General features: G+C 40.2%; 1 protein-coding gene across 7 annotated transcripts in view; it reads left to right on the top strand.

Moving 5' to 3' along the window:
- CCDC57 (coiled-coil domain containing 57) overlaps positions 1-12,806 on the top strand; it is a 65,051-nt gene that overhangs the window by 34,057 nt on the left and 18,188 nt on the right. For all 7 annotated transcript variants that reach the window (XR_013982412.1, XR_013982413.1, XM_080993664.1 and 4 more), the window contains 6 exons: positions 115-273; positions 2,705-2,867; positions 4,348-4,482; positions 10,404-10,572; positions 11,869-12,045; positions 12,598-12,701. Coding sequence is in view for 5 of the 7 variants with exons in the window: in XM_080993664.1 (XP_080849790.1) it covers positions 115-273; positions 2,705-2,867; positions 4,348-4,482; positions 10,404-10,572; positions 11,869-12,045; positions 12,598-12,701 (907 nt within the window). In the remaining 2 variants the exon portion in view is untranslated. The remainder of the gene's footprint in view (positions 1-114; positions 274-2,704; positions 2,868-4,347; positions 4,483-10,403; positions 10,573-11,868; positions 12,046-12,597; positions 12,702-12,806) is intronic.

Raw genomic sequence — 12,806 nt, 5'->3', positions numbered from 1 at the left:
ATGAGGCTGAACTATTGTTTGCCAGTCCCCCCCCCCCTTTTTGCTTGTTGTTTTACTTAAAATGGAAAACCACATTAATGTAATCAAACTTGTGTTCTCTATATATTTTCACAGACTTCAACAAGAGCTGGAGGCACTGAAAACAAGCTGCGATTCTCAAGTCGCTCAGATATCCAGGGAGACAGTTTCAAAAGACCTTCAGATTCAAGCACTGCAACAAGAAGAGGTGAAGCTAAGAGCACAACTGTCTAGCATACTGCAAGATATTGAAAGGTGAGTGACTTTGTGAGCTGGTTAAACCAGTGTTTTCTCAGGATCTTTCTTCGTGATCGATCTTGGCCTACAACCAGCCACAATTTGGCCCGCAGGCCAGAGATTCCCCATTCCTGCTTTAGAGAATTTGATCCTTATGGAGAGTGCAACACTCTCCAGAACAGGCTGAACACCAGTCATTTGGACAGATCAACTGCCTACTAACAGTACCTCTCTTGCTGAGCTTCAGTTTGTTAACCCATGTCCAGTTCATTACGTCAACTAGTCACTGATCTAATGCATCCACAACCTCACCTGGTTTTGATGAAAAAGGATACAAGAGTTGCATGTCATCTGTATGTTGATTATAATACACTTGAAATCCCTGAATGACCTCATTTAGCCATTTCATGTAGATGTTAAACAGAATGAGGGGAAGCATGAGACTTTGTGGGATCCTGAAATGTGACTGCCACAGGGCCCAGCAGAACTCCCCCAGCAATGTTTTCTGGAAATGACCATCTAGGCAGGAACAGATGCAATACTGCCCATGTCCAATACAGATGGAAGTTCCAGAATGATCATGGTTGAAGGTATTGATAACCCGAGAGCCCCTGTTAGATCCAGGTGAATTTACTGGGTATTCATACTCTCTCCTCTCTCTCCTGATAGAGGTCATTCCACAAGCAACCAAGGCAATGCCAGCGCCAAAATCAGGCCTAAATCTCAGTTGAAATGGATCTAGAAAATCAGTATCAACCAAAGGCAGCCACAACTCATTTGAGTACTTGGTCCAGGAAAAAGATGTTTACCACTCCCCTACAGTTGTTAATTCCTCCTAGGTCTGAGAAAGGTCTTGTCAGGAAGGGTTGCACTACCACTTGTTTTAAAGGGATACTGTTTATTTTGGAGCAAAACCTGCTTTTAACACTAGATGGTCTAGCCTCAGCTGAGAGAGACCTTGTGGTCTGAAGACAGATAAAGGACCTGGGGCAGGCATGTAGCCAGTAGTGCTGTGGATGATTTGCACATCAATAAGATGGATGGTCTTGCTTCTGATTCTCTGCTGTCACTTTGCCATGGGAGGAGATCATATAGGTTCATCCTTGTGTTTGCCCTTCACTCACAGAAGGAAAACCCAGGGCAAACTAAACTCCATATGAGGCTGTGCGAATGGTACTGACCGTCTATCTTAAGGTCTGCTGACCTTTCAAGGCAGAAGAGAAAAAGAGAGGCAGGTGCACTGTCTGACATAATATTGGTGACTTCTGGCTCTCTGCCCACAGACAACTCAGGGGAGAGGGGGTAGGGGCTGACTCATGGCATGTCTTCCAGTGCTTTTAGCTCCCTGACATTTTTCTGCCTTGGAGAGCCAGTAGGCTTTAAGACAGAAGAAAGCAAGAGCTGAGCATGCAGGTTGACATGAAGGCAAGCATGCTCACTAATTTGCTATAGCTGTGGGCAAGCAGCAATTGGTCTGCTAACCACCCTGATATTAAAATGGGTGGTCACATGAGTATTAAGATCATCCAGTGATTAAGTGATCCAGAAAACCAGTGTGATATAGAGGTCAGGGTGTAAGTCTAGTACTGGGGGAAATTAGGTTCAAATTCATACTCAGCCATTTACTACTAGTAGTATTGGTACAGCATTGGTATTAGTACAATATTAGTATTATTTGTTCTTTTATTTATTAGATTTATTCATCGCTTTACACCAGAGTTTCAAAGAGACTTAAACAGTTCAGTGACAGTGACCTGGTTTGCAAATCATGCTAAGCCAGCTGTGACTTAGTGTAAACATGTAAGCATGTTTGGCTTAGCATGGTGTCTAAACCTGGAATCATGGTTAAATTTTCTCCAGACCAGCCACATCCCCTCCAGGAGATCACATCTTCTCACTAAGCAACAATTTGGCTTAGGGTGCTATACATACCAGGCCAGTAGAATAAATATAAAAAATATAAAACATTAGATACTCAGCTGGGCCACTACAAGTTAATGGACAATAATCAAACCCACCACCCCCAACAATGTAAGTGTAGTCCCCAGTAAAAATTAATTAACCCAAAAAATTCCATAACAGCAGAACTAGAAATGTTAACAACTGAAGACCTGAAAGAAAAATAAAGGTTTTTGGTGCAAAAAATATGTTTATGTAAGTGCCAGGCAACCCTCTTTAGGGAGAGCATTCCATAGACAGTGGCGCTACCACAGAGAAGGTTCTGGGGCTTATAGACACCCACAAAACTTCTGTCTAATGGTGATCTCACACTTTGCTGTATCTGGCTGCTGATGGACTGGGGTTCTTGCCTTATATGCTGCACACCTCAGTTGTAAAGGGTTAAAATTGTTGAATATTTTGTGACATTAAAATATAGATATTAAATTCATCCCCCCCCCCCATTATTATTATTTTTAAAAAATGTTCTCTTCATTTTTCCCTGTCTTAGGTATAAACAGCAGCTCTCATTAGCAGCTGAGAGAGAAGAGATTCTGGAAAGGGCTAAAGTGCAAATAGTCCTGGACTGGCAGCGGCGTTACGAGAATGCTGAAAGGAATCAATATCAGAAATCAGAGGCTCTAATACAGAGCCTGTCAACAGCTAGGGACCAGGTCAGAACTGCGTCACATTTGCTTAGCAGCTTAGCACAGAGCATTAGCAGAGGCATATTTCATGAGGGGAGATTTTATACCTTTGGACTTGTCATTCTTTTGTGCTTCTAGCAAATACATGAGGGGTTCCACCATACCCAAGGAGTTGGCACTCTCTTTCTGTAGCATATTCAGTCTGTGCTGACCCAGATAATGCACGAAAGTGGTTCAGTTTTTAAAACTTAGATAAACAGCACCAAGCTGATCTCAATAAAGTACTAGCTAGCTCTTTGCATGAGGATTATTTCTGCTTGCAGGTGAGAGAGGAGCTAGGTGAGGAGGAAAGAAGGAGCAACATAGGGTACAACACAGGATGGAAAAACTAGGCTACAACTTTATTAGATGCAGTTTGCAGGTGGCAATGCAAGCCTATGTGGGGCTGCCCTTGGGCCCAGTTCAGAGGCTCCAGCTGGTGCAAAGTGCTGCAGCTGAACTGTTGATGTGGACACTTGCCAGCACATAACTCCAGTGCTCAAAAGCTTGCACTGGCTGCCCATACCTTGCTGGACCAGGTTCAGAGTTCTAACATTAATTTACAAGACCCTTAACAACTTGGATCCTGGATAGCTGAAGGGCTGCCTGATTCGTTATATCTCTGCCTGATCACTAAGGCCCACACCTGACTGTTAGGATTATTTTCCTGTGCTTGTAGTCATGGGATTGTTTTTATCACATGACGGTGTATGTTTTCATTCCACATAGTGGGAAGTGATGGAGACACTGTGTTCCATGATGTAGGACATTTGTTCCTTTGTTCTTTCTCTTTGCTGACTGATGCTGAAGAGAAAGAAGCTGAGTTGCAATGCTCCAAGTGTATATATGTAAATAAACATAGTCTAGCCAAAATGCTGCGCTACTGAGTCTGTCACGTGAACTGCCAACACTCTGCTAGTCCTAAAGTGTGCTGATGCCTCTTGGTATCAGTTGCTGTGATGTTCGGGCTGGAGAAAGCTTTTGACTCTCCCAAATGACCGACCAGGAGGGAGAGAACATGCCAGCCGGGCATGTGTCTCTGCCAGGTTCCTACTCGTGTGTAGGACACTCCTGACACTGACATCATATATGATTGGTAAGTGCTTGGCATGTGAATGTGGCTTGCGGGACAAATGGGGTGGGCCTAATTAGGCCTGTGGACCAGAGATTCCTCATCCCCTCTAAGGAATACGTCTTGATGAATAGCCCATTGCCAAATTTTATCTTGGATAAATGGAAGTGAATTGTTTACTGATTGCATGTTCTTTCATTTTTTGAAAGCTCTTCCACAATACTTTCCATTCACGATGTAGATGGTCATTCTGGATTGAGTTTAATTCAAAGGACAAGGGAGATTAAACATAGTATGTTGTCTGATAGCGATAAAATAATATTGAAGGTACTAGAAGCTAGGGGAGTGTTCTTTTCTAAGAACGTCTTCTCAAGTTGCCATCATTTTGTTTTGCAGGTTACTGCTGAATTACAGGAGAAGGAACAGAAATTGCATGAAATGGAAATGGTCCTTTCTGCTGTAACACTTGAGAGGGACCAAGCTGTTCAGGAACTTCGAAAGCATGGTCACACGCCAAAAGGAGTGAAACAGGTTAAAATTACTTAATTTCTGTTCCTTAAACTGAACTAATCCTAAAACAACTCACTTTATGGTCAGGGCTAGTTCTGTGAGAGAAGCCATTTTTTTTATTTAGGCTTTTTATTTAGGTTTTGTGATCAAGGGCACACAGTTTTTTTCGGACCCTTTGGATATGAGAACAACCTCAACAGTGACAAAATACAGTGAAATCATTTCCACATGGGGTTGGCATGCAGCTTTCATGTCACACGCAGTGGTGGCTGGTGCCAGCTGGGACTCATAGAGCAGAAGGCAGGGAGAGCAACAATAGCCTGTGACAGGAGGAGCCAGCTATTTCTAGTTTTCTCTTCATCCTCCTCTCTGCTGAGTTCTACAAGGGCAAAACTTGGGTTAAGGAGGAAGAAGCTAATAGACAGTCCTACCCCCTGGACAGTTGTAAGTAGGAAATCAAGCAGGTAGGGGCTGGTGGATAGTGGATATATTGGTGGGTCAGTGCTTAATTTGTCCTAACGGAGCACTGGCCATATGTTATATATCCACATATTTGCATTTCACTTCATCTGCAGACATTGGAAAGTCATGACGAGACATGGCTTTCCAATGTACATGCAGAATGTGTACATGCAATAAAGCACACACTCTCCACAGCTGCTAACTTAAAAGAATGATTGTGCACTGTTTCCTGTGCAGGAGTACTTCCAATGTGGGAATTGTGCAGTATTGGATGCAGCCTTGAGAGAATTTTTATAAGACAATGCAAAGTGGACAGGAAGTCCTGGTGCCCTTATGGTCTAAGCAAAGCATTAAAAGGGGGAGGTTTTGTAGCCTCTTGTTCTGAATAAGGATGAATTCAAGATGGATTTTTTTCCTGGTAGATTTATTATTTTGCATGGTTAGAGAAGCAATTGCAGTTTAAAGTTAATTTAAGCAATTGTTCAGCAATTTCTGAAAATGTGATTGCAGAGCTAGATTATTGCTAATTTTTGGCATCTCCTGCTTTTAATCTTGCATGTATTTGGTGTTGTGGTTGCTTTTGAAAGGCTTTGCATTTCCTGACATAAGCTGAAGGAGAGTAGCTTTTTTATTATTTGCAGAGTCATTCTTGCTACCCTCTGCCCTTGAAGATTGTAGTGTGTGAGTAACTGGCTCTAGTGCCGTTTATGTACAACCAAAATAGAAAGTGGCCTGAAATCTCTCTGCAGAGCTTCCTCCTTAAATAATGTAGTGGATAGTGCTACAGTCAGTTATCAGGGGATGCTTTCTATTTTGGAGTGGTATGTAGGAAACATGTTGAGGAGTCTACGCCAGCAGATCCAAAAGATTATGAACTTTCTTTTTCTTTTCTTTTTTATATTTATTAAGTTTCCATTTTATCACATTTAAACAGATCCTTATTATACTCATTACATATTTGCTCAATCAAGCTTTGACTTCCCTCCCTTCCGTCTCATGGTTTCCATAATACATTATTACTTCATAGCATTTATACATTTTCCCATTTATGTTTCACTTCTTCTATTAATCACAAATTTTAAAATAAACATAAAAAGGTACAAATTCTTAACCTTGCAAGTTTTCTTACAACAAGCCTGCTACTGTTGTTAATTGTTTACAATTGTCCTTCAGATATTGTACAAATTTACTCCAGTCTTTTTGGAAAGCTTATCTCGCTGGTTTCGGATTTTCTCGGTTAGCCTTGCCAATTCTGCATAGTGCATCATCTTCATCTGCCAGTCTTCTAGCGATAGAATTTCCTGTTGCTTCCATTTTGGGGCTAAAAGAGTTCTTGCTGCTGTTGTCGCATACATAAACAGTTTTATATCTCCTTTGGGATCTCATTCCCTACTATACCTAACAGAAATGCCTTTGGTTTTTCACAAATGGACTTTTAAACATTTTTAACTCATTATATATAATTTCCCAGGAAGCTTTTACCGTACTACAAGTCCACCACATGTGATAAAAATCCCCCTCCTTTTCTTTACATTTCCAACATTCCTTATTTTTCAATCAAGTTTTATTGAAAGTTTTCAACATAAAATACAATAAAAGCCAAACTAATCTATAGAAAACAGATAAAAAAGAGTAAAGAGAGAGAATAGAAAAGAAGGAAGGAAAGGGAGAGAAAATAATGGATACAACACCCTCTATCACAATTATATATTAAGCCTTATTCCACACACAGAAGGATGAACGCTCCCATCTCTCACCTGGCAGCTTCCCCCTCTTTCCCCAGCCTCCCAGCCTGGGAGATCCTCTCTGCTCTGCCCTCACAAAGGATCTTCCATTCATCACCTTCCTGGGTGTATCTTCCTTAATCCAAAATAAACTTTATAATTTTTTTTGAGGAATTGCCTAGAAAAGAAAGTATACTTACACTGCTGTATGAAACAGTACACAATGGCCACATTCACATGTTATACTAACTCAGTCTATATAAGTTTTTTTAAAAAAAATCACAATGGAGATGAGCAGTTGAGTGGGGGACGAAGCCACAGAACAGCTGGATTAGGGTTACATCTGAACCAGCACTGATGGTTTGTTTCTCTCCAAACAAACTCTGATTTGAAGAGGGGAAAGTATTCTTCCACCCCTTGACTTCCTGATCATAAACAAACCATAGGCTTTGTTTTGAATGTAACCCTAAAACAGTCACCCCATGGTTTGTTTTCCCATTCAGCTAAGGTAGGAGCAAAGCAGGAAAGCTTGGCTGCACATGCACATTATAGTAAAAAATACCCCAGCCCTCCAATCTGCTGTGCTTGGTGTTAACTACTGAATTAGCATTATTTTTTATCTGGCCAGTGTCTGGATAGCATAATACATATATTTTAGAAGGGCTAGAGGGATTATTTCATGGTCCAGAATGAGCAGATGAAATATAAAAGTATAATATGAAAACATTCTTGGGGAAATGACTTCTGGCCAAATAAGAAAGCAATGCGGTGTTAACATTTATTTATTTTTGGGGAGGAGGGGTAACAGTTCCATGACCGCTTACTATGTTGGTAGGAAGACAAGTGTAAGCAGTCATGAATTGCCCTAGCAGTATGACTAAGTAGACAATGGTATGTTATACTAACTACAACAAAAGAACACCAGAAAATAATGTGAATACATTTGCTGGTTGAACTTAGAATGTAGCCTAAATTTCCCCATGCATAGTGTCTCTGGCTACAAAATTTTCAAGCATGAGTTCCATGTTAAAAAAAAAACAAATATAGAAATTCATAGGTAGTTTTATGCCTACAGTTTTCTAGTGCTGTACAAAGATTAAAAAACAAAAAGTGTTTCCTGTCCACAGACTTACAATGTAATAGACATAGAATCATATAATTGTAGAGTTGGAAGGGACCTTGAGGATCATCTAGTGACACCCCTGATACAAAAGGATAAAGGAAAGGAAAAGGAAAACAAGCAAGTGTTGTAGGTCAAAACTGGTAGAAGAACAAATGCATTTCCATGAGTAATACAGATTCCTCATTGTCGTGTGCAGAGGTCTAATGAATGCCTAAAAGCTATATTATGTTTTCTTCTTGGTGGTTTGACAGCTTGCCAACCTATTTTTGTAGCATATTTGACTCCGACATGATTCTGTAATAAAGGGCTAGTCATTTGTATCTATATCAAATAACTCTGTAATTCACTTTGGTTCAGCAGGACACCTTGAGAACACCCATTTAAAGGCCTTTATACACTTAGTGAATACCAGACACATATTTACTGAATAAAAATTATGGTCACCTGAATTTATACAGTCATCAAAATATATGCACATTCATCTATGAAATATGAGCAGTGATTTAGCATTATCGTGATATGCCCCTGTGTGAATTGTACTCATATGTGATTGGATCCTGATAACAAAAAGTACTCTTTCTCTTATCCATCTGATCTTAAGGGGCAGGATGGAAGTTCTATACAAGGGTATGAGATTGGAACGGGCTGGATGTGACTGAACAAGCTGAAACTAAATCCAGAAAGGTGGATGTACAAGTGGCTGGGGCTCCCTTTTGATCCCAATTCAAGCTGTTGTTATTAGCCATTAAAGCCCTAAACCTTCTGAGACTAGACTATCTGACAAATTGCCTCCAGCCACATGAGCCCGTTTATGCACTAAAATCACCATCATTCTGAAGCTATGCTCAGTGTTTCCCTGCCAAGTGAAGTATGGTGGCTGAGCACTGAAGACAGGGCCTTTCCAGTCACAACACCCAAAACTGCCATGCCCTCCTGAAGGAGGCCTGCTTGGGCCCCTCATTTCTTGCCTTTCAATAAGTAGCAAATACTTATTTCTTGCAGCAGCTGTTTGACTTCAAGTTGCTGTCAGCTTTAATGTTCATCTTGGAGGTTTGCTCATTTCCCAGTTCTTGCTCATGCTAAGTACAGCAGTGCCAGTGAGCTAGAGCTAGTGACCAAAGCCTGTTTAAATCCTCAGTGCTGTGCTCTGTTTTTACCATGATTGCCATCTGTAATATCAAGCCCTACACCAGTTTTAAATCTGTCTTGGCATATGAATGACTGAGAAATGTCATACTATTTCCAAGTAGATAGGCTCTGATCTTTTAGTGATCGTATGGCTTTCACTGATAATGACCTTTTTCTGCACACAGTAGCTAAGTGGTACTGTATTGCGAAATACTATTTTGAATGTTGAATGATGATAGAGGTGTATTTGCTGCACTCTAGTGGTTGGTACCTGTTCAAAATACAAATATCCATCCTGTAAATCCGGAAAGTGTTCGAAAAGGTAGTCAGTTTGAATGATTTCATAATACAGGAACTTCTTCCCTATTCGGATCCAGCTGTCTTCCACACAATTTCATTCAGGCATCACCTTAAAACTTTTTTTTCTTTGCAGGCACAGTAAGGGTGGCTCTGTTTGATATAATTATATCACTGATGGTTTTACGCTTTAATAATTGTATTTCAGATTATATTTTCTATTTTGTTTTTAATGTTGCTCAACAAGAACAACATTGTGGTGTTGTGTTGTGTTGTGTTGTGGTGACATCTGGTATAAGGTTACCAGATTTTTTTCAGTGAATCTGGGGACACTTTTCAACTTCAATGGATTTTGTATGCGGACTGATTTGTAAATCCGGGGACTGTCCCCGGGAAATGGGGACGTCTGGTAACCTTAATCTGGTCATCATATTGCACATACTCAGCATGTTAAATGGTGCTCAAAGGGCATTGGTAGGGTTGGGAACAAAACACACTTTGGGGCCTGCTCTCTGACATGTTTATCCAGCTATCATCAACATTCAAAACAGTGTCCTACAACATCTCTTTCCTATTGTGTGTGAAAAAGGTCATTGTTGGTGAAATATGTATGAGCTCCACAAGATGAGAACCTGTCTATACAACATAAATTGGTTGGAGTTGTGGTCAGCTCACCTTGCTATCAAATACTTTGCCCAAGAGATAGACCTCAAGAATGTTATCTTGCTCAGTACCAGCACAAAAGTGTATTTGAACCACCAGGGCAGGTCACAGGTTTCTAGATAGGGAGGCAGAGGACCTCTTCTGTTGAGCCGGTCAATCTCAAATCATTCATTCATAGCACAGCATATCAAGGGGGATGACAGTCAGACAGAAGATTATCTAAGCACACGCCTTCTGCCAACTCCATTCCACCAGCACCTCTTGGGATCCAAACCAATATATTACCCTGAACCTGTGGGGCTGCTGTCATGTAACATATTCAAGTTGTCATTCATATCATTAATGCAGCTTCACAAGTCTTAGAACAGTACAGTTCATCATACATACTTTGCAGCATTGGTCCTTTTTCTACTGTGCACATGGCAGACTATTATAATTATTTTTCTTTAAGATACTATGCTTTCTTGGTGCATTTTACTTGCTTGCTTGAGTCCTTTCAGGGTGTAATTCTTGTTTGTTTCTTTAATTGTTTGGTTACCATGCAGGATACTGTAGGAACCACTGAACTAGGTTTTCCTTCTGCTGATATGAAGAGGTTACAAGAGCAAAACAGTACCTTGCGATCTGTTATTGCAGAAATGAGGAGAGAAATGGAGACCCTTAATATTCAGGCACCTTCATCTGACCAAAGCAAAATGGAAGCACAAGATGCTGGTAAGGCTGATGCTACTGTAGTTTCTTGTACTGCTGGTAATGTTGATTGGGTTAAATATTAACTGCAGAGTGTATATGCCCATTTCTATACTTTTCTTTTAACAAGCGCTTCCCTTCTCCTAGCACTCATCATCTTCTTAACATAAATGTTTATATTCATATTTCAGTTGTCTCATACATTTCCGCTAATGAAACATACAAGGCATTCTCAAAGATCTTCAATCCATAGCAAAAAGTTACCATGATCATATGATAGATAAAAATCAAAGCTACATTTGAACAAATGGGGATCATTGCAGTTACATTTTGAGGGCAGGATCAGCACAGCCAAAACTAATGTTTTACTGAGACAGTATAGTTACAGCAAAACATTCCTATGAGAATAAATCCTAAAGTTATAAAAAAAAGTGGGGAAAGTGAAAATCATTTGATAAAATGGCTTTCAGTTCTTGCACAAACAATTACACATCTTGCACAGTATTACACATTTGCAACTGTGTAAACTGAAAGAGACAGCAAGATTGATCTTGCTTTGCTGTAATCCCACATCAGGCACTTTACAGTGGTGCCCCGCAAGACGAATGCCTCGCAAGATGGAAAACCCGCTAGACGAAAGGGTTTTCCGTTTTTGAGTTGCTTCGCAGGACGAATTTCCCTATGGGCTTGCTTCGCAAGACGAAAATGTCTTGCGAGTCTTGAGATTTTTTTCCGCTCCCCCCCCCTTTATCTAAGCCGCTAAGCCTTTAATAGCCTTTTAGCAGCTAATCCGCTAAGCTGATAAACCTTTAATAGCCGCTAAACCACTAATAGCGCTAATCCGCTAAGCCGCTAATAGGGTTGCTTCGCAAGACGAAAAAACCGCTAGACGAAGACACTCGCGGAACGGATTAATTTCGTCTTGCGAGGCACCACTGTATTTAAAGGCTGCCTAAATATTAAAAACAGTATCAAACTTAAATTACACTAGCTTAATCATGACCACCAAAAGCCAGGCCAGCATTGGTTCCCATAGCTTCAAGACTTTTAATGGATGGGAAGCCGTATACATGTACCAAGTTGGTGAACTGGTAGAATAATTAAGAGGGACCACCTGCTGATATAGTGCAGGCTTTCTTTGGAGTATGCCCTGTCCTTACCCTTGGAATGATGCAGCTGCTATATGCTAGCCAGGGCTGGCCCTACCATTAGGCATTCCTTGGGGAAAGTAATTCTTATTTGCACACACAATGAGCCTTTGAATACTTTATTCACACCTGCAAAGTACCTGGCTGAGATAGTTGTCTTTATTTTTTGCAGACTATGTTAAATCCTTGGAAGAGGAGATCAGAGTATTGAAGAACAAATGTGAAGACATGGACAAACAACATGAAGATGCACCTGAAGTTCATGGAAAGTTATCTGTATCTTCTCTGAAATCATCCAGTTGTGATAAAAATACTCAGACTTCCTACCACATTACCATTGGACAAGACAGTAAGAGAAACATGTTAACAGATCTGCTTAAAATATGATAAATTTCCTAAAAGAGAGTTTTACTTCTGTCGAAGAAAAATCATGAAAACAGTGTTTGGGTCATCGTTTTGTATACATGTGGATCACAGTGTTCATGCTTTTTTTCTTCATGGAAGAACTTTCCATGTGAGAAAGCCACCTTTTGTAGCCCTGGAAGGTCAATACAATTTCCTTCTAAAAACAGTATGCTGATTTGTTTTATACCGTAGAATTTATACACAGGTCCTGAAATATCAGGGATATGTGTGTGAAATTATTGATATTTTCTAAACCCAGTTTTCCTTGCAGCCATTTTATTTCCCTGTAAATAAACCGTATGATTATTCTGATAGGTAAATTTCCTTGATATTTAACAGAATAATCAAACAGCTTTTCACAATAATGGACCTGTTTTTCTTGACCCTAATACTGTATATATATGGCATGTGAACAGGAAAGACATGTTTATGGTAATATTTAGCATTCTGCACCAACTCAGCTTGCTGCCTGCTTTATCTGCTCTTTGTTTTTCAGGTACATTGCATCCAGATGAAGTTACTACCAAGAATTCTTTGGAAAGGCAAAGCATAAAGAAAAATCCTCAGATGGATTCAGTGAGAACACAAGAAACACAAGTGGTAGGAAAATGCTGAATCTTTGTGCTCTTATGATTATAAAATAATGTTTTCAAGGGAACAAAGTTATAATAGCCAATCAATGGTTGGGAATATGGGCTTCTTTTA

This window comes from Podarcis pityusensis (genome assembly GCF_964106645.2).
Source record: "Podarcis pityusensis genome assembly, chromosome: 2".
Classification (NCBI taxonomy): domain Eukaryota; kingdom Metazoa; phylum Chordata; class Lepidosauria; order Squamata; family Lacertidae; genus Podarcis; species Podarcis pityusensis.
This window is presented reverse-complemented; position numbering and strand designations above follow the sequence as displayed.